Below are 21,542 nucleotides of genomic sequence, written 5' to 3' on the forward strand. Positions count from 1 at the left end.
ATTTTTTTCTTTTTTGAATGATTGTGATTGTATGAAAGCTTACTTAAATTAGGCCTTATTTCCAACAATACTGTAAGAACTTTTTTATATCGCACTGTAGTATTAATTTTTGAGTATTCATAAAAAAAATTGCTAAGGCTGTTGACTTAATTTAAAGTGCTTGTAGTAACCTCTAAAACAGAAATATGTCTTGAAAGTAAATCAGTATTGGGACATTGAATGTTACACATACCATTTTTTTCCTTCCTCAAACAGAACTAAATTTTATGTTTTGCAGATAATGTCATTGGCAATTTCTGTTCAAGCATTCTTTTTACAGTCAAGTTCAGCTAAATGTGATTTTCTGTTGCAGTAAAATTAAAAAGTAACTTATTTAAAAAATCTAGCAAATTAAATACCAATACTGCAGAAATTTCCTAAGTTCTTTAAAAAAAAAAAAAAACAGTCTACAGAATTTGGTCAGAAACTAAGTAAAACCCTATAAATGAGAGATTTAAAAATAGAAAGAAAAGAAAAAATAATTGAAATGACTGGACTTTATGAAAAAGATACTAGTTAGGTGCAACTAAATTACTCTTTAATCATCTCTGATTTTATTTAAAAAAATTTCTGGACTTTTTTTTTTCTTCCCAATCTTAAAAATTCTCAACTCAATTTTCCATTTAAAGTATTAGCAATTGTAAGTTTAAAATAGATAAATTACATCTGGAATATTTTTAACCCATAGCATGTTTTGTAATAAATACTTATTTTAAAATTGTACATCGTATATTTTTCTGTCGTAAGAATCTATTCTTTTTAATAAGTTCAACAAAACAAATTGTTTTGAATTTGTTTTGTAATACTGCTTTTATAAATCAGGAAAGTAAGATGTTATCTTATATGTTTCTTATAGGCATGTTCAGCAGTCATTAATTATAAAGGGAGTTCAAAGTTTTCTTGCCGATCTCCTGAACTGGTAAGCATTGTGTTATGTCTTTTTATTACTTCATAAATGTCTAGTTTTGCTTCGTAACTAACTTAAAGGGCAAATTTATAAATCTATCATATCCTTTAAAGGGTCAATTGTCAACACAAAACTCTGTTAGTTAAGAAAATAATCTATGAATTCTGAAAATTGTTTTAGAAATCTCAGAGTTCATTCTAGATCTGAAAAGGAGAAAGGTGCAAGAAACTGAAAACCACACTTTTTCATCAAATGTTTGGTTAAGGCAGTGATTTTCAACCTTTTTTTTTTTTTGTGGCGGCACACTTTTATCGATTTCAAAATTTGACGGCACACAATGAAAAAAATTCATTTAAAAGTTATTTACTTCATTTAAATAGTTTGTCATAATAATTTTGAATGTGAAATAAAATAATATGTACTACCAAAGTACGTTTATTAAGGGATTAATTATTTCTTTCGATTAATTTCTTATTAGTTAGTAACAGTTATTTTTTTTTTCTGGTTATTAATTGTCAGCTTGTTTCCTATAGCTATTAACTGTTATTTTTTTGTGATTTCTTGTTAACTAGTTTTTTTTGCTAATTATTAATTGCTAGCTTATTTTTTTGTTACATCCTTTGTTAATTTCTTTTATAACTATTAATTGCATAGTTTACTTTAATGATTAGCTTTTATTTCCGTTTGAAAATTAATATTTATCTTGCTTTCCTTTGTTAATTAATAATTTTAATAGTCATTAAATTTCCTACTTATTTTAACTTTTTTTTTTTAATTGTCAAAGGCAATTTAAATACTTCCTTCTTATTTTAAAACTGTCAGAAACAAGTCAATCGCCGACAAAGATGTTCACGCGGTTAAAGCGAGGAAAAATTATATAAAAAGTCTATATATAACAGTATATATACACACACTTTTCTTTTTAATTTAGACTTTACTTGTAATAAAAAAAAGCCTTATAATTTTTATTGTATCATTTCTAATATTTGGCGGCACATTTTAAGAATTTGACGGCACAGTGGTTGAGAATCACTGGGTTAAGGGTTCGCGAATCAAGAAAACAATGAAGTTAATTATTAAATATTTACAATTTTTTATTACATGTTAGTATAATGTTCATATGTTGGTACTTGTTGATATAAGCCAAGTCTCCTGTTTTTTTAACGAAGACTCCTTTACTTGACAACTAACTCCTGTTTACCCATATACAGTGAAACCTGTGTATAACGATACTGTCTATAACGATAAACCTGTCTATAGCGATATTTCCTTGAGGTCCCGGTGAAATTCCTATTTACTCAATGTATTTTTAACCTGTTTATAGCGATAACCACTTTTCAGTTAAACATGTCTACAACGATAATTTTTCCTCTTTTGATAGTTGATAGTTCTATTCCGATTTTTCTACCGTTGGAAAACGACTCCCCATCGAGCCTAAATGTGAGATAACAAAAAAAAATTTTTTTCATCTCCTTTGTATGATGTAATATTCTTTCATTGTTTCTGAGAAAAAAAGCCACTTTTAGGGGAAATTAGAGCAGTAGAAATTGGTGAAGGGGTATTGTAGGAGGGAGAGAGCTTCGTCAGAAAAACGTGTGACACACTGACGAGACATCGCTGCGACACGACAAGAGGGGAATTCCTATTCAATAGCGATTTTAGCAGAAGTTATCCCGGGTGATCAAAGTGATGAGGAAGAAGCAGCTGACTGTTCTCAAAACAGGACTCAAATTTCACCCGAGAATGCCATATTGCTAATTAACAATTTGCAAGATTTTGTTGCAACGTTACCAAATGTAACTGATGTTCATTTGAATTCATTAGATGGACTGAAATCTATGTGCATGGAAATGGCAATTGCTTCCAAAAATAAACAAACAAAACTAACCGATTATTTTTCTAAATAATTTCTGTTTTGATTCATAAAATTGTAAGTAAATTTTTCTTGTGTGCTGTTTCATAATTCTAAGTAAAATTTTCATTTGGAGCCTATAAAAGAAGTTTCATTTATCATTAGTTTTAAACGTATACTTTTAAATTTCAAACCTGTCTATAACGATAACCTGCCTATAACAATATTTTATTTAGGTCCCTACAGTATCGTTATAGACAGGTTTTACTGTATTCTCAAATTTCTCCATATTTGTCGAAGAAATTTTTAAAAAATAAAAAATTGGCGATAAAATATCCCCTCATTACAAAAATACTTCTCTTATTTCTCAACAGATGGTGATATTGCCGGTACTACAATATGTTGAGTGTTTATAGTTTAAGTAATTATGAATAATGGTTTAAAAAATCTTCAGATTAAGATTTTTATGCATATTTTTTACTTTGCTAAATGTAAGTGCTTAAATTATTTCCAATTTTGAGTTTCTCTTTTTGACTTACATTATTATGCATGATGTATCAAAACTTTACTGGTAGCTTAAAAAATGTCGCTAGGGAAATCTCTATTTTATTTCTCCAATGTTGGCATGTATGTTGTTACAATGAGAGAGTCAATGATTTGTGTCATAATTTTAACCACTTGATTTTTATTCATTAGTTAATTACTAAAGCAAGCGAAAAATTATTAATGTAATTTATGGTGTCTTCGATTTCGAGTTATTAGAACAAGAAGTATTAAAATAATATTAAAAAAATTTCGCAAGCAATATCATCCGTCACATATACTTAACACTAGCAGACAAATTAAAAAAATGCTCTTTTTTTTCTTTTTTTTAAGCAATGCAAAATAAAATTATAAGGAAACCTCGGTAAAGTAGCCTTTCTCATGGCAACAAATTGTATGTTTAGGAGGACATGTTAATTAAGAAATTCTGATGCTGTAAATAGTTTTTAACTAAATCAAAGTGACTAAATTAAAACTTTAAAATATAAATAGTTATTGCAATGCGAGATACAATCATAGAATACGAATGCAATCAGTTTATAGTCAAAATTCATGACGAAATGGTAATTTTACTATTGTCCCATACAAAATGAGATGTGACCACCTTGAAGAAATTTTACCCTTTAAAGGGCCATTTTTTTTTCTAATTCAAATAATGATATGTTAAAATATTTTTAGGATTGAGTTTAATTTATAAAAGAAATTAAGATTATTAACTCAAATTAATTTAATTTTTGCGAAATTTTTTTCCTGGAAGGTGGGCAGGATTTTCTAAATTTTACTTACTATAAAGAATTGGTAAAATTTAAACTTCTGTCTTCATAAATAGCCAAATTTATAAATTTTTTGTTTATAACTGCAAATAAACTTGATGAAAAATGATCAAATATATGAACACATAACTCGGAAGAAATAATAGGTCCTCTGTGTTAGCCTGTCTTCTTGATTTCACCCCAACCTTTACTGTTACCCACATTTGCATAAACAAAGCAATAAATTTTTCTATTATTTATTTATATTTTAAAGTTATCAGTAAATCTCTGCAAAAATCAATGGTGAAAAAAATAGCTTCTCATCCACATTTAAAATTTAATAAAGTTTGTGAAAGTTTTTTTTTTTTTCTACAGCCATATAAAGAATTTAAAAAGCTTTTTTACTTACATACTCCCGTCTGTCTAGTTAAAAGTGTCCCCCCCCCTATACCTTAGCCATTTAATAGTTTATTCGCTGAAGACTGTTAGAGATTATCTCCCTTATCTGAGGTTTATTATTATTTTATTAACAAACAAATAAATAAAGAATTATATTTTTTCTATGTTATGCAAAAAAATAATTATGATAAAATTTTATTTCAAAGTAATTTCAATTGTCTAACCACTAATTGTAATGATTACTATTTCAGTTAGCAAAGTACTGTGATTCCTTGTTAAAGAAGAATGCTAAGACCTGTACAGAAACAGAAGTTGAATCAAAATTAGGGCAATCCATCACTGTCTTTAAATACATTGATGACAAGGATGTCTTTCAAAAGGTATTGCTTTCTTAAATGTTGAAATTCATTACCAGGGGAATCAAAATTGTTTAATAATAAAACTTCTCTGTCTGTTTTGATTTTGTTAACAAATATAGTTGTTGCTATTTACTTTTTCGAAGCTTACTTGTAAAGATGTTGTAGAATAGGTTTATTTATTTCGGAGTTTGTTATAGTTTTGCACAACTTAATCAAATTACTTTAAATTGCATTAAAAGGCAACTGACATCAATGCAAATTTTAAAATAATGAATAATATAACTTCTTCAATTATTTCCAAACATTTACAAATCACTAACTTTTTTAACTTTTGCTGCCAAATTAATATTGTTACTTTTTAACTGTACATTTATCTCTTTATTGTGGCGTGTCCGCCTTTCAATTCTAAATCTCTGTTTTGCCATTTATATTACTGATAAAGGTGTACCAATGTGACATATGTATATAGGTTTTAATAAAATTTTACCATTTGTAATTTTTAAATTATATTTTTAATCAAATTCAAAATTGAAGAAATTAATATTTTTTAGTAAATTTGACCTTCTTTTGGTATTGAAATATTATTTTTATCACTATATTTAAATAATTGATTTTTTTAAAACCAATTTTAGAGATTCAGTAATTAAAGAAAATTTTGTATATTTGATTTTTATTGTTTTGTGCAATATTTTTTGCGCTGTTTGATTTCATCGGCAATGCATGCTATTGTATATGTTTTTCTTTCGATTGTAAAGTGTTTGCAAGGAATTTTTTATTCATCATGTTTTCATACCTGCCAACTTTCAATCCTTTCGAGGAGGATTTTCCCCAATGGTACTAAAATAGAATTTAAATTACAATTTTAGGCAGAAGCATACGTTGTATTTTGAAACTGCTCATGCGGACTATCATAATAGTATTGCATATTATTTTATATAATTAATTTTTTTAAAAATAGTGGTGGTCAAAAAGATTATAAATTAAGTTTGTAAATGCAAGGATGTATGTAGAAAGCATACATTTTACTACCACTTTAAATATAGAAATAAAATTTTATGCCAAATGCGTAAAAGTTGGCAGGTATGTGTTTTTTTTTTCTTCATCATTTCTCAAAATTTTTCTTTTTTTAGTTTTATGCCAGGATGCTGGCGAAGAGATTAATTTATGCTCAATCTATGTCTATGGATGCTGAAGAGACTATGATAAACAAATTAAAAGTGAGTGGTGCAATATAGCATTTAATTTAGCAATTTTTTCCTATTTAATTTTTGTATAAATGATTTTTTTCAGAAGGTTTTTGTTCAGTAATGGAGAAATTTTATTAAATTGATATGTAAAACATATTAGTACACTAATGTAAGAAGGTCTCGCAGATACTACAGTCGACGCTTGATAAAACGATCCTCGTAGTCTATGCAAAAACTGTCGCTATAATCTGAGGTCACTGTATTGGAAGCGCTAAAAAATACTATGATAATTAACTTATATCTGAAAAATACTTGACCAATTTTAACAAAGCTATGCTTTAATAAGAATTTGGTAACTATTCAAAAAACTATTGCTAACTCAATGTTTTTTCTAGGTTCTTAATAGGTGAAAAATGTATTAAAAATGGCATGCCGTTCATTGCTGCCATTTTCAAAAAGTAACATGCCATAAGATAACCACTTGTTTAAATTGAATACAATTTTCAAACAAGAAAAGTATGATTGATAAATTTATTGTATCGAAAAGAAAGTTATGGAGGTTATGAATGACTGCAAATTATTACCACCTAGGACTTACGATAAGAATTTAGGGGGATCGTGTCATTCTTTTTTCATTCAAAAAGGATTTAAGGTGTTTTACATTTATTGTATGCTAACATCAAAGAGAATAATGATTTAAATAATTTCTTCGAAACTTTTACTAAATGCTGTCCTTTCTATTTTGCAAGGTGATAAGGGAATGTCCCCTAGACTAAAACGCTAAGTTAAAACCGATTTAAAACTTATAACAACTACAGAACTTACAATGAAGATGACGACTGGCAAAACCTCAGACAGTTTTAAAGTAAAAAGAAAGTTAATGTCTGGAATGAAAAAAAATTGTCTAATGTTATGCCGTGGATTTTTGTCTAATGGAATAGTTGTCTAATGAACTTAAGCTGAAAAAATTTTCGATTAATAATTGTAATATATCTCAAATGTTTCTTTCATTTTCAATATCTCTAGTGAGAATCAAAATTTTCGATTAATAATTGTAATATATCTCAAATGTTTCTTTCATTTTCAATATCTCTAGTGAGAATCAAAATTTTCGATTAATAATTGTAATATATCTCAAATGTTTCTTTCATTTTCAATATCTCTAGTGAGAATCAAAATTTTCGATTAATAATTGTAATATATCTCAAATGTTTCTTTCATTTTCAATATCTCTAGTGAGAATCAAAATTTTCGATTAATAATTGTAATATATCTCAAATGTTTCTTTCATTTTCAATATCTCTAGTGAGAATCAAAATTTTCGATTAATAATTGTAATATATCTCAAATGTTTCTTTCATTTTCAATATCTCTAGTGAGAATCAAAATTTTCGATTAATAATTGTAATATATCTCAAATGTTTCTTTCATTTTCAATATCTCTAGTGAGAATCAAAATTTTCGATTAATAATTGTAATATATCTCAAATGTTTCTTTCATTTTCAATATCTCTAGTGGGAATCAAAAACTCCACGCTTTCATATGAAAGATTGGTCAAAGCTTTCAGTAAACAAACAACCATACACAAAAGTTAAATGCACACTAACTCATCATCTCTTGATCAGTACATGACACAACTCTTTTGTTACACATGAAAATAAAAAAACATAACCTTAATTATTCCTTACCTTTAACTGTTTTAATTTTGTTTCCTTTTTTTTATCATGCATCTATAAAAGGAGAGTTAAATAAACCATTATTTTTTATAAATGTTTTTATTTTAATATAGCATTTTTTCAGTATATATAGTAGTATCAAAAACTGAAATTTTTGGCGTTAAAAATGTAAAACATGATATTTAAAAAAATGTCTGGAATTTAAAGCAATTTTGTTGAAAATTCCGATTTGGAACTGAAAAATTGTTTAATCAATGTGATATATTAACGCCCTTTTTTCATTTGACTACAATTAGATAAAATTAATTTTTAACATGACATTACAACATAAAAATCTCGAATCGCATGTTTCAGTAATTACTTTCCACCACACTCAATACCATCATAAATTCGTGTTTCGATCTTATTATTTGATAAAGAAAAAATTTCTCTGTTTCAATTTTGTAAATGTTGCTTTTGTGCATAAAAATGACTGAAAAATCAAGTAATTATGAGAGAAAAATTAAGTACTAAAATAAAGAAAACTGCACATTGAGAAAAAATTTCTGATAATTATCTCTTCCAACTATCACATGTCTGATAATGTCAAAAATCGAGATTTAAAGTCCTCCAGAATTATCGTTTCTACAGAAATCGATAGTTCTTATCTTTTACGGATAGTCAAGCTTTTATTGTATTTATAAATTTTTTTAATAGTTTTATTTATTTGTTATGTTTTGGGAAAATTGTATAGTGATATTGTTCATTATCCTGACAAAAATTATCGTTTGCAAAGTTTAAATTTTTTCGACAAAAAGTTTTTGGTTAATCTAAATATCTTTTTATTCTTTTTAACAGCAAGCTTGTGGTTATGAGTTCACCAGCAAACTCCATAGAATGTTCACAGATGTGAGTGTGAGTGGTGATCTTCAAGGACGCTTTAATCAGTATTTGAGGGATGAAAATGTCGATCTTGGAATTAATTTCAGTATCTCCGTTTTACAAGTAAGTGTCTTTCACCTCATCCCATATTCATCAAACAAAAGTCATGACTCATAAATTTTAGATTTTTACTCATAATGTATAAATCCTCTTTTAAAATTTTGCATTTGTGCTCATTGAAATAAACGCCCTGAAAAGAAAAAATATATTCGATGAAATTATTAGGAGTTTCAGGGCATTCAAATCAAATTATAATTCATTTATTTGCAGCAAAGAGAATTGTTAATGCTATTTTCTCCTAATCTTGCTAAAATGTAATAAATGAAAACTTGGCTTATAAAGCTATTGCTTTCACAGACTCCAAAATACTTTTTTTTTAAATACTTCAAAAGATACCAGAAGCCCGAAACAATTAAAACTAATTCTATTTAACAAATGGTAATTAAATTTAAAGTTAAAAATATTAACAAATGAAATAATTCACGAAGAAAATTTACAGCTAAAGTCAATTAAATAGTTTTTGCTGCCCTTAAATATTATTTAGGATTTCGCAGTTCTATCTCACAGATGTACTACATTTTAACTAAATTTGGTTATTTGTGAATATAGAATCAATAAAAATGGAAATGCAGTAATCCTGGTGGCAGCATTTGTATTTTATTTCTGTTATGTTGGACAATTGAATAGCCAACAAAGGAGCACTTTACATTGTTCTGCCAAAATATTTCCTCAAACGAGTTTGTTGCTAACCAACTAAAAGAAGAAAAAAAAATCTTATCAATGGTGATAATTTTCTGATATTATTATCTTTCTCACTTTATAGTCTAGAAAGGAGTTTAATAAAACCTTTGGTAATTGTTTAAAACCATTTCCTCTAAACATTCTGGAGTTTTTGCTCATATGCTTAAAGCATTGAATACCCGGTTTTACGTTGTCCGCATCGTACGTTATCTGACTTCCTACATCATTTTCTGCTAGTCCGTGAAAATTAACCATACCGATAATGTTGAATTATTCCAGACTTTACGTTACCCTTTTTGAGAAAATCCCGCTTTATATGTTTTTCAAACAGATCAAAATCTTTTTTTCTTCTTTCTAAAAAAAGAGATTTATTTTGTCGCTTTTCTCACATACTTCCTGTTCTATCTTGTCTTTTTGTCTACAAGAGTGGAAAGGAAGTATGGTAGCTTAAATTGTAATATTTGCCAGTGAAATTTTTTCTCACAAAACTTCAATCTTTTAACTATCCAATAATTTGAAAAACGTTACACCAAACAATTTGTTAGGTAATCATTTCTTTTTCTTCATTGGACAGTGTCGACTCAAATGCATTACAGATGGGTTTCGTGAAGCTTCTCGGGGTTAATTGCTTCTCAGTTGCTACAGGAACATGGGCCCTTAGGAATAAAATTGCACATCTGAAGATCTTCCGAAGTCGATGATGCTTATATCAACTGCAACATGCACCCTATTACTCTTTCATTCCTTTAATATCTGATCTAATGCCTGCTTCTGATGATAGTGGTGAAAACGATGAAGATGAGGAAAACATTTTGAAGGATATACCTACAACTGATATAGAGTTTCAAAGCATTAAAAATCTGAAACATTTGCAAATGTAAACCATAAAGCAAACAATAGTAAGTATTGAGAGCGACGTGATTGAAATTATTTAGAAAAACATGTAAAGATAACACATTTTGTTTAGTAGTTCATCTCATAAGTTTCAATTTTTGAGAAACATACTTACATTTTTCATCATGATTTTATGTTATCCTGCTTTGCTCGTTTTTTTACAGTATTCCGATGAAAAACATAAAATCAGGATTCCACTGTATAAAACTATTGGCGTATATACTTAATACATGAATAGTTTTTCAGTTGCCTTAAAGTTCTTGCTGACGCCCGGTGGCTGAGCGGTAGCGCCTCGCGCTGTCGTGCCACAGGTCCCTGGTTCGATCCTCGGGCCGGGCAAGGTTGACTCAGCCTTTCATCCCTTCGGTGGGTCGATAAATGAGTACCAAGCATGCTTGGGAACTAAACACTGGGGGTTCCGCGTTCGGCTGACCACCTGACCGGAACATCTGTTCCTGCACCCCAGAGCCCAAGGTCAAGAAAACTGAGATGGGCACAGTAGGCCTTGGCCCTCTATGGGCTGTCGCGCCACTGAGTTTAGTAAAGTTCTTGCTAATAAAACATTTTTTACTGTTCATATTGTGTAATAATTATAATTGTTCTTTAGGCAGGTGCCTGGCCACTTGGTCAAACAGCTATTTCACCTTTTGCCATTCCCTTAGAGCTTGAAAAGAGTGTACAAAAGGTAAATTCGCTATATTTTTGATATTTAATTTGTGTTCATCTCGGAAAAGGGATAACAAATGTTTGCAGGCATACTACTCTTCCGCTTATTTCTGCTTTCCGTGCTTAATTTCAACTTGATTAATTACATTCTTACCATAAAATTTTAATAGGGTAAATTATGGGTTATATACTTAATTACTACTTTTAGAGGAGGATAGCAAATTTTGTTTCATAGAAATTAGTTGTTAGAAATATTTGAATTTATCCCTTTGTAAAGTTTATTTAAATAATTTTAATCCAATTAACAAAATAATCACAGAATTTTTTAAAAGGATTCTCATTAGAAGTCCTTTCAGAATAGTTTTTTTTTCTTTTGACAAATTCAAAATTTGTGTAATATGAGTTTCTTATAATAAAAAGAAAAAATTAATGAAACTAAATTACAATTTTTAAGCAGAATATTAAATCTCCAATCAGGCATTTAGTAAGAAATTATAGCATTTGTGGGTTCAATAAGTAATGAAGCTTTGAAGCAACTGATATATTAACTATAATGAAATTATTAAATGTGATTAAATAAGACTTAAACCAACTTAAAAATATTTTTTATGATCAAATAATTTTTTTAAATAGTAATTTTTATTGCAGTTTATAAAAACTTTTTTTAAATTACTGTGCTAAGTTCATCTTTTTTTCTTTCCCCCCCCCCCTTTTACAAAACTGCTGTGACGTGTTTGTATTTGTCACTAAAAATGAAATCACTAGTGATCTGCAAAACTAATAAAACTATCTGTTTTTTGTCTAGCTTATTTCAATTCATTTTACTTAATAATAATATTTTATTCTGATGAATTTTACTAATTTTTTTATTTGCATTTATAACTTGCTTAACTTCTAATGCTATCAATTATTCTTTATTATTATTCTGTATATTTATGTGACTTTATTTCTTAGTTTGAGAACTTCTACAATACTAGATTTAATGGTAGAAAACTCACGTGGCTACACCATCTCTGTAATGGTAAGTATCTCTGTGATGGTAAACTTGTATATAATTGATATGTTGACCTATAAATGGCATTCTGTAACCATGCAGGCTTAAATCTTTTGCCTAGTAAATCTCAAATCTGATTTTATTTATAGTGAAAATTAGTTATTACAAGTCAAACAACATTTACAAAGGATCAGAAAATCCAAATCTCGAATTGTCAGGAATTCGATTATAAGGAGATAGTCAATGAAGGATTGGAAATTTGGGGGTAGGACATTTAAAAAATAGCTGAGATCTTGAAAATCTAATTAACCTGGAACATATCCAATATTTAAATTCTCAGTAACAATAGGTAGCATTTAAGGTTCAAAGTAAATAAGTCTAATATATATAAAAAATTGTGCTGCAATACAGCTACATTTACTCAGTTTTGTTATAATTTAAATATTAATTTGTCGAAAATACTTTTTACTAAGAAAGTTTCATTTCAAATTGCAGTTCAACAATGATATTTATTAAGCTGGTTTTGATTGTTTTCAAAAACTAAGTTTTCTGTATAAATTAATTTTGGTTTGTATTATAATTTTTCAAGTTCTTGTGCAAAATATTGCTTTAATGTATAATTTATATACTTGTGTTTTATAAAATTTGCTTGTTAAACCTTTGTCTAGTTGAATTTTGCTTCTTACAAAATATAAATTTGAATGTTGATGAATGAATTATTGAGTTAAAAATATTATATTTTTGTTAAAATATTGCTGTGTATAACAGAAATGTGATCTAGAATTCTACTGGCACTCTTCTAGAAAAATCAGGAAATTTCATTTCTGGAATTAATTGGGAACTCAAATTATAATTGTTAATGAATGGACATTTTTACATTTTGAATCAGGGTCTCACATGATATATTGTTTTTTCTTGAACCTGAATTGAAATTAGGTCACCTTAAGTGTAATTTTTGACATATTTTCTACTTTCGATACTTATTTAATTAAAAATGTTATATTTTTGTTGAAATATTGCTGTGTATAATAGAAATGTAATCTACAATTCTGCTGAATTTTTTTTAGAAAAATCAGGAAATTTCATTTCTAGAAATAATTGGGAACTCTAATTAAAATTGTTAATGAATGAACATTTTTCTATTTTGAATTAGGGTCTCACATGTTATTGTTTTTTCTTGAACCTGAATTGAAATTAGGTCACCTAAAGTAATTTTTGACATATTTTCTAGTTTCAATAATTATTTAATTAAAAATGTTATATTTTTGTTGAAATATTGCTGTGTATAATAGAAATGTGATCTAGAATTCTGCTGACACTTTTTTAGAAAAATCAGAAAATTTCATTTCTTGAATTAATTGGGAACTCTGATTAAAATTGTTAATGAATGAACATTTTTCTATTTTGAATTAGGGTCTCACATGTTATTGTTTTTTCTTGAACCTGAATTGAAATTAGGTCACCTAAAGTAATTTTTGACATATTTTCTAGTTTCAATAATTATTTAATTAAAAATGTTATATTTTTGTTGAAATATTGCTGTGTATAATAGAAATGTGATCTAGAATTCTGCTGACACTTTTTTAGAAAAATCAGGAAATTTCATTTCTTGAATTAATTGGGAACTCTGATTAAAATTGTTAATGAATGAACATTTTTACATTTTGAATCAGGGTCTGATATGATATATTGTTTTTTCTTGAACCTGAATTGAAATTAGGTCCCCTTAAGTGTAATTTTTGACATATTTTCTAGTTTCGATACTTATTTAATTAAAAATGTTTTATTTTTGTTGAAATATTGCTGTGGAAGACAGAAATATGGTCTAGAATTTCGTTTTTGCTTTTAAAAAAATTTAGATGACTTATATGTTTGGTTGTATTTCTTTTAGCATGTTCTGAATACAAAAGGTGTTAATGAATCTACCTAATGCAAAATATTTTTTCATTTTGACTCAGATTCTTACATAGTATGTTACTTTTTCTTGTAGCTGAATTGAAATTGGGTTACCTAAAGAAAGCATACATAGTCACCATGAGTACTTATCAAATGGCTATATTGCTGCTTTATGAGAAAACTGATTCCCTCTCCTATGTAGACATACAAGAAAATACAAAACTGAGTGATGAGCAGTTGAGTAAACAGATACAAAGTCTTATAGAATCAAAACTTTTGATCTCAAATACTGTGAGTATGCATTTTAATCATTTATCTCTCAATATCTTATTGTTTTACATGTTTCTTTTGTCAATGGTTATTCATTTAAAGAAATACTATTAGCGTGTTTATGTTATTTTTTTAATGTATATAACATGGTGCGTAGCATTTTTAAAAATTGCTTATTTTCGATTTCCGTTTTTCAAAGTGCTTAATTTTTCCTTTTCGAAAACGATTTTTTTTTCTTTTCCGTATCGATTTTCAGCACGTATCATGCAAAAATGTGCTTTTTACATTGTTCTATTCAACGTTTTCACAGTTCATTCAACCACAATTCATTTCGGCGTCTCATCGGTCCATAGCGTATGAAAGCACCTATCATTTTACATGTGCGTCTACTGATCTAGGTTTGGTGAGATTCTAGTACTCTCATGTGCAACTCTGCTGCATTTTGCAAGATATTCTCAATTTCAGGCTTTATTCTCCGCCCTCTGAAATCAAGCCGGAAAATCTTTCGATGTTTTTATGTTGGCTAATATAATCAAGAAAAGTTTTCTTAGTCAGAAACTAGTTATTTTATCATGATCATGTAAAGTCTTTAAAAATTATTTTGTTAATGTATATATTTTTTGAGTCCTTTAAAGGTGCTTATTTTTTGTTGAAAAAATTGGCTATGCACCCTGTGTAAAGTAATTTTCTTTTTATTCGGGCAATATTTTTGAAAGTTGTAATCTAAATCAAGAATGATTATGAACCTTGCAATTTCTTTTTTAAATAAAAATTGTATTTAAAAACCATACTAATAACAAAATTCTTTTTTTTTTTTTAGGAAAAAATTGACTCTCAAAGTAGTTTTAGCTTAAATAAAGATTATTCAAATAAAAGGACTAAATTTAAATTAGTGGCAGTTATTCAGAAAGAGACCACTCAGGTATGTGTTGATGTAAGTGGAATGATTGCTTTTGGTGTATACAGCCAAGCTAGCATGTTTGCACACCTCACTCTTGTTTAACATTTATTTTCTTTCCTCCTCACAGCAAGAAGTTGAACAGACTCATGTGTCGGTGGATGAAGATAGGAAACTTTATCTGCAAGCTGCAATCGTCCGCATCATGAAGGCTCGCAAAGTCTTGCGCCACAATGCCTTAATACAAGAAGTATGATTTTTTTTTATTGTCACTTTTAGAGTACCAGCTGATCATAAGATAGCATACCAGCATAAAATAACATTGACAAGTTGTCCCTTCATGTGTGTTTGGTTTCTTATTTAAATGATAACAAGTCAAGGAAAGATCAGTGATTTAAGTAAACTAAAAATCAAAAGAAAGTACTTAATTCAGTTTTGAAATACTTAAAAATCTTTATTATCATTTTTTCCCTTGTGAAATCATTGGTACAAATTTTCTGGTGCTCAAATTTCCTTCAATTTATACCAATAAGTATCTACTTAAACTTTTTTTCGCCTCATTGATGCATTAAAAATTTTCAAAGATTATTTTACATAAAAAATTTAGTGATCATTTAATACAAAGTATTGCACTATTGAAAATATTTGATTTCATTATTAAGAAGACAGTTATGTTTAAGTACACACAAATGTGTTTCATGCTGTTAAACAGTTACTCTTACAGTTAATTTAGTTTTGTCTTAAACAGTTAATTTAGTTTTGTCTTCTGCACACCAAAGCCCAAGGTCAAGAAAACTGAGATGGGCACAGTAGGCCTTGGCCCTCTATGGGCTGTCGCACCACTGAGATTAGTTTAGTCTTAAACAACAAAATAAAATTTTAAAAAAAGCTGATCATTGTACGACTTGTTTGCTATACCTCAAATCCTTTCTCTTAATATGCTTTTATTTTCAATTCCAGATAAGCATTGTAATTAGAGAAAAAATATACTGTTTTATTAAAAATTATTAACAAAAACCTTTTCTGTAAAATATCATCCTTTCCTTATGAGAATATTCACTGATATTATTGGTCTTTTTTTATATAGCTTTATAAATTTTTCAACTGAAAAATTAGTTTAAAATTATAAACCATTATATCAAGTGTCCAATTTAGAAATTTAACAATGTGTAAATTGCTTAAGTCATATTTTGTAATTTTTAAAGTTTAAAATTTTGCATAAATATTGTTCTTTACGAAATCCTTAATTATTTTACCTAATATAAAAATTTGTTGTCTTTTTTGTGAAATACATCATGCAAATAGTTTAAGAAGTTATGATTTAAGAGACTTGGATATAATTTGCTTGAAAAATTGAAAGTATAATTAACAGATGACCAAATATATTATAGTTAAGCATTAACGGTTAACAAATTTAAATTTAATGCATTTATCTTATATAATACTGTGTGAATTTATTGTAATGCAGAATACTGATAAGATTCAGCCAGTTTTCACTGATTACATTTGTTCTGATTCTTAAAAATACTGCAGTTCTGTGTACCAGTAACTGAAATTTCTTCAATGAGAAACTGTTGCGGGCACCCTTTACTTTTATTTAGTGTCTGCATTCAATGTTTACATTATGTATGTATGTCTGCAATCAATACTTAGGCTATTACCTAAATTGATCATTTGATCCGAATACAGTTTCAAAGACTTCCCAAAAACTACAAATGATTAGTAATCTTTGTTGAATGAAAACAGAGATATGTTTTTTGTCATAAAGCCTGGCTGCCAGTACGTCTCTTTTTTCCTATATGGCCTCTATTTTATAAGTTGGTTTATAAAAGACCCTTTTTTTACCTCTAATAATGTCAAAAATTAATCCAAATTTTATCAGAATTTTTTTAATTTGTTTAAAGTTTATGACAGATGTCTGCAGGCAACTTATCACATATCAAGGCTGGGCAATGTTGAATTGAATTGGATGTACCCATGCATTTAATTCACTGTTTAAAGAGAATCTAACTTACTTTCTCAATGATCGAAGCTGTCACATTACGAGCAATAGAACTACTATAGTCACTATTTTTCTTTTTATAGTGTGTAGTGTAATGCACTGCTTTTTGAAAAAAAAATAGTGTTATCCCCATATTGAGGAAGTAACATTAAAAAAAAAGAAGTTTAGTTTACATACTAAGCTAATAATTCGCAAATGATTACAAAAAGTACACTGAAGAAGTAGTGATTAAATCACAACAATTTTTCTTAGTTAAAAATTATCTATTTAACAAAAATGTACCATGTTAGAGTAACCTAATTAAATTAATGACATTGATTGCAAACTGCTCAACGCATGTATTTTAATTTGCTAAGGTTAAATATAGAAAAATATATTTATGTTATGAAACAAATATTTCATATGTGGTACACAAAACCACAATTATTGGAACAGTTTTTATAAAATAAGGCAAATAATCCTTGTATTTTTTTTTCCCCAGGTGATCAGCCAGTCAAAAAATCGTTTTGTACCGAATATATCTATGATCAAGAAGTGCATAGAAGCCTTAATAGACAAGCAATATATAGAACGGACTCCTAACTCTACTGATGAATATAGCTACGTTGCATGATAGATATTTATATTTTATCAAATCATCTCTCTCTCAAGCAATGTTGTTGACATATGGAACTGCCATCCTAAGATTTGTACATTTTTTTTAAAACCTCCCAAGAGTATACTACCCATTTTGTAAATGGACTGTAAAAATGAATTTTGTTTTTTTCTTTTATGTTGCACAAATATAAAAGATAAATAAATGAATTATCACAATATTAGATGAAACAATTTTTATGTTATATTTTCATACACAAGTGTTCACTCGATATCTTTTTTTTTTTCACTCGATCTTGTCTTCTAGGCAAGCAAGCAAGGCATTTTTTCCAATGTATTTTTTGTCTCTAAATTGAATTAAACTGATCCTGAGATGATGGGACTAATAGTTCAGAAATTATAAGGGATTGTTCATATAAAAATTTATTTGCTATTAATGTACATGATCACGACTTCTCCATCAGGACAACGTATCCTGCTCATCCTGTATTGTATGCCAAGACATTTCTAAAGGCCTGGTTTCTTAGGACAGGACGCCGTCAGCTGGAAATCAGCGCTAACCTCTGATTGGTCCATTTGTGAGTTTGATAGTATCCGTCATCGTACGCTCATCTTGAACTACAATTACCGTCCAACTCAACTGCAGTTGGATTACAGCGTGACGTTAACCACAGAAGCAATGGCGGACAACATCCAACTGCACATTGAAATCAGCCAAGATTTTGATTTTGACATTAAACATAGCTTCTTCATTAAACATAGCACTCTTCATTTAGCTCAGCTATAATGTGTTTTTTCTTGGACAAAGTCATTATTTGTTCTCTAAAACACTGGTCGACAATAACAAAATCAGTACAAAGTCAAAATAAATATTTGTTTACGTTATTAACGCATGCGCAATGAGAGATAGTGTCTGCGTTGGACCGACTGCTCACGCTGAGCTAACAAAAAAGTATTTTTATGGCGTCAGCTCTACGTCAACTTTCCGCTGACGCCCAGATAAGGCGCTAGTTCTAAGAAACCAGGCCTTGAGCTAACAAACCAGTATTTTGTTGGCGTCAGCGTGACGTTGACGTCGCGCTGACGCCCAGATAAGGCGCTTGTCCTAAGAAACCAGACCTTAACAAGTACAACATCCCGAAGTAAGACCATCCACCTTGTTCGCTAAACCTAGCTCAATGCGAGTTTTATCGGTTACCATAGGTTAAATCTGTATAAAAAGGAAGACAAAGTGGCGTGCGTCATGAAGGTGGTCGCAGAAAAAATCTAAAAGCACACTTTCGAGCGATGGGAAATTCACATGGAACATAGTAAGGATAGAGGAAAGGTGTATATTGAAAGTAATAATAACTTCAAATGTTTCAATTAAAAATATAGTGTTTTACAGCAACACTCTCGTCATTTAAGTCACTTTTCACGCACAAATTTTAACACCCAGTATACACAATCGCTCATTGTAAGATTTTGTTCTGTTGACTTGTGTATAGTCTCATTTAATTTAGTTTGAATAAGTACATATGAAACAATGCTTCACTCTTTTAGTTAAAAATGTCAGATGCATAAACATACCAAAATGGTACTTTTTGAACAACGTAAAACGCTTATAACTTCTGAACTATTTGTGTGACAATTGGTATCCGTCAAATCAGAGTGAAGAAATAAATCTGTAAAAATGCCTCATTTGCCTGTTTAGAAGAAATTCAATTCTTTCCCTCAAATCGTCCTCATTTCCCTTAAACAAAAGGGGGAGTCCTGATTTCTCAGGAGATAGATTGTTCGTTCCCAGTGCAGTGACCTGGGCTTGAATCCCAGCAGTGGCTGATTGATATGAATTCACATGGTGCTTAGCGTTTTTAAAAAGTGCTTAATTTTCTCTTTTTCAAAATTGAAATTTTTTTTCGTTACCATGTCGATTTTCGCCATGTATTGTGCAAAAGCGTGCTTTTCACATTGTTTTATTCGACATTTTTACAAATCATTCAACCATCATCTATTTCGGCTTATCGTCGGTCCATAGCGTATGAAAACGCCGATCATTTAACAAGTTTGGTGAAATACTTGAAAGTCCGAATGTGCGCCTACTGAGCTAAGTTTGCTGAGATTATTGCCTTCTCATGTGCAACTCTTTCCACCCACTGATATCGAACCAAAAAATCTCTCGGATCATTTTATAGCGGCTAATATAATCGAGAAAATAATTTTTTGTCAGAAAGTAGTTATTTTCTTATGAACATCTAAAGTCTTTGAAAATTATTTTGTTAATGTATATAGTGCTTAAAAACTTTTGAGTGCTTAAAAAGTGCTTATTTTTTGTTGAAAGATTTGGCTACGCACCCTGATTCTACTCCCGGCTCGCATTGACTGTAGGGCAGAGATAAAATATCTTCAGTTGTAGACACATCAAGGGTTAGAATCCCCTTGCTATCAGGCTAACCATGAGGAGGTTTTCCTCTTCATGTAACGCAAATGTTGACTAGCCAATGTTTGATCCTGGAGGAGTTCAAAAGGACAAGGTTACGGAATTGAACATTAATAGAATTGGGTAGGCTGTTTATAAAATATGAAATAAAAACAAAGAGGGAGGGTAGGGAAGTCATATATCATCTATAATAGTATAACAAACCTGAGACGTGGTGGCTGATGGGATTGAACGTTTGCCTTCCAATGTGGTGAACCGGGTTCGAATCCCAGCGATGAATTCCGCACCCGGCTCTCTCTGACCATAATCTGACATAAAATATCCTCAGGGGTTAGAGTCCCCATGTAACGCAAATGAGGGTTAGTTTCACTAAGGTTAATTTCTCCCAATACTTGGTCCAGGAGTTTCCTTGTCTTCTGGATTGGATTCAAAATTACGAGGCTGCTGAGTTGGACATAGGTAGTCGTAAACCCAAAATTGGGTCAGCTGTTCAACGATGGTTATTAAAAAATGAATAAATAAACTATCCAATAAAAATATAGGAAGTTTTCCTTCTCCCTTGAAATGAGATATAGCAACTATCTTAATATAGCAATCCTTTTTTTAAGGAAAAAAAAATTTGGGTGCTATTTTTTCTGGACTAACTATTATTTTCAAACAAAGTTAATAATGAAGTCTTAGGGTATTAAAATACTGCAGCGAAATATCATGATTGGTGATAAAAATTTTAAAATAATTTTGCTATAAAATATGCAAAAAATTAATTTCAAATATGGATTTGGATCTTTATTATTTTAACTCTTCCAATTCGTATGCATTTTTTTATTATTGAAGAGGTTTTTATTTTCCTTTCCCTATGATTGTATCCCTCGTTTCAGGGATATCTAACCAAGGAGTTTGTTTCTCTTTTCCATAGTTGGCCACCAGGACTTATTAAGAGTTATGTATATTTTCGTGTAAAATATCTTCATATTATAATTTATTTATTTTTTAAAGAAGTAAAGTGTAGCGTGTGAGTAATTTTTTTGATTGTGAGTAAAGTGTGAAATTAGAAAACTTTTGCTATCTTAATTCTAAACTATTCTCCATTGTTAACTTTTACCCAGGTATGAACCAGTCCTTTGCAAATCATAACTTTTAATTAAACTCGTTAGTCAAAGATATATGGAAATAATTGGTGGAAAGTTATAAAAAATGCAATTGAGGTCCAACAAAAATATTGGAAGTTTTTCCTTCTCCCTTGAAATGAGATAACTATCTGGAAATTATTGAGGAGGAGGAGAAATTTTACAAGTTATCAAAGTTGTATGTAAGAAAAAGGTATGAATTTTGATAATTCTTGCATAAAAATAGTTGACAAATTTTGATTGACATATCAACGATTACAAAGAATAAGTTTCACTCCCTTCTGATTGCTTCGGCTCTGCATATTCAAGGGGGCAGGTAAAGCTTTAGTTGAAATGGGAAATGGAACTCAAGATGAAGTTAGAGATAGGAGTTGAATTTGAAGATGGAGCTCGTGTTGAAACTCG

The 21,542-nt window shown here is 29.2% G+C and overlaps 1 protein-coding gene across 7 annotated transcripts in view; it reads left to right on the forward strand.

Annotated features, from left to right (window-relative positions):
- Positions 1–17,812, forward strand: part of Cul2 (cullin 2) — a 32,940-nt gene extending 15,128 nt beyond the window's left edge. For 4 of the 7 annotated variants that reach the window (XM_087160925.1, XM_087160924.1, XM_071182149.1 and 1 more), the window contains exons 12-21: positions 896–958; positions 4,744–4,872; positions 5,982–6,068; positions 8,553–8,699; positions 10,879–10,956; positions 11,892–11,958; positions 13,922–14,118; positions 14,918–15,031; positions 15,126–15,245; positions 17,479–17,812. In XM_087160925.1, coding sequence (XP_087017051.1) covers positions 896–958; positions 4,744–4,872; positions 5,982–6,068; positions 8,553–8,699; positions 10,879–10,956; positions 11,892–11,958; positions 13,922–14,118; positions 14,918–15,031; positions 15,126–15,245; positions 17,479–17,610 — 1,134 coding nt within the window. In that variant the 3' untranslated portion in view covers positions 17,611–17,812. The remainder of the gene's footprint in view (positions 1–895; positions 959–4,743; positions 4,873–5,981; positions 6,069–8,552; positions 8,700–10,878; positions 10,957–11,891; positions 11,959–13,921; positions 14,119–14,917; positions 15,032–15,125; positions 15,246–17,478) is intronic. The other 3 variants (XM_071182151.1, XM_071182150.1, XM_071182152.2) reach the window with 1 other exon arrangement.
- Positions 17,813–21,542: the final 3,730 nt, after the last annotated feature.

The sequence above is a fragment of the Parasteatoda tepidariorum genome, chromosome 4 (assembly GCF_982258835.1).
Source record: "Parasteatoda tepidariorum strain Cologne lab strain chromosome 4, Ptep-v5.0, whole genome shotgun sequence".
Taxonomy (NCBI): Eukaryota; Metazoa; Arthropoda; class Arachnida; order Araneae; family Theridiidae; genus Parasteatoda; species Parasteatoda tepidariorum.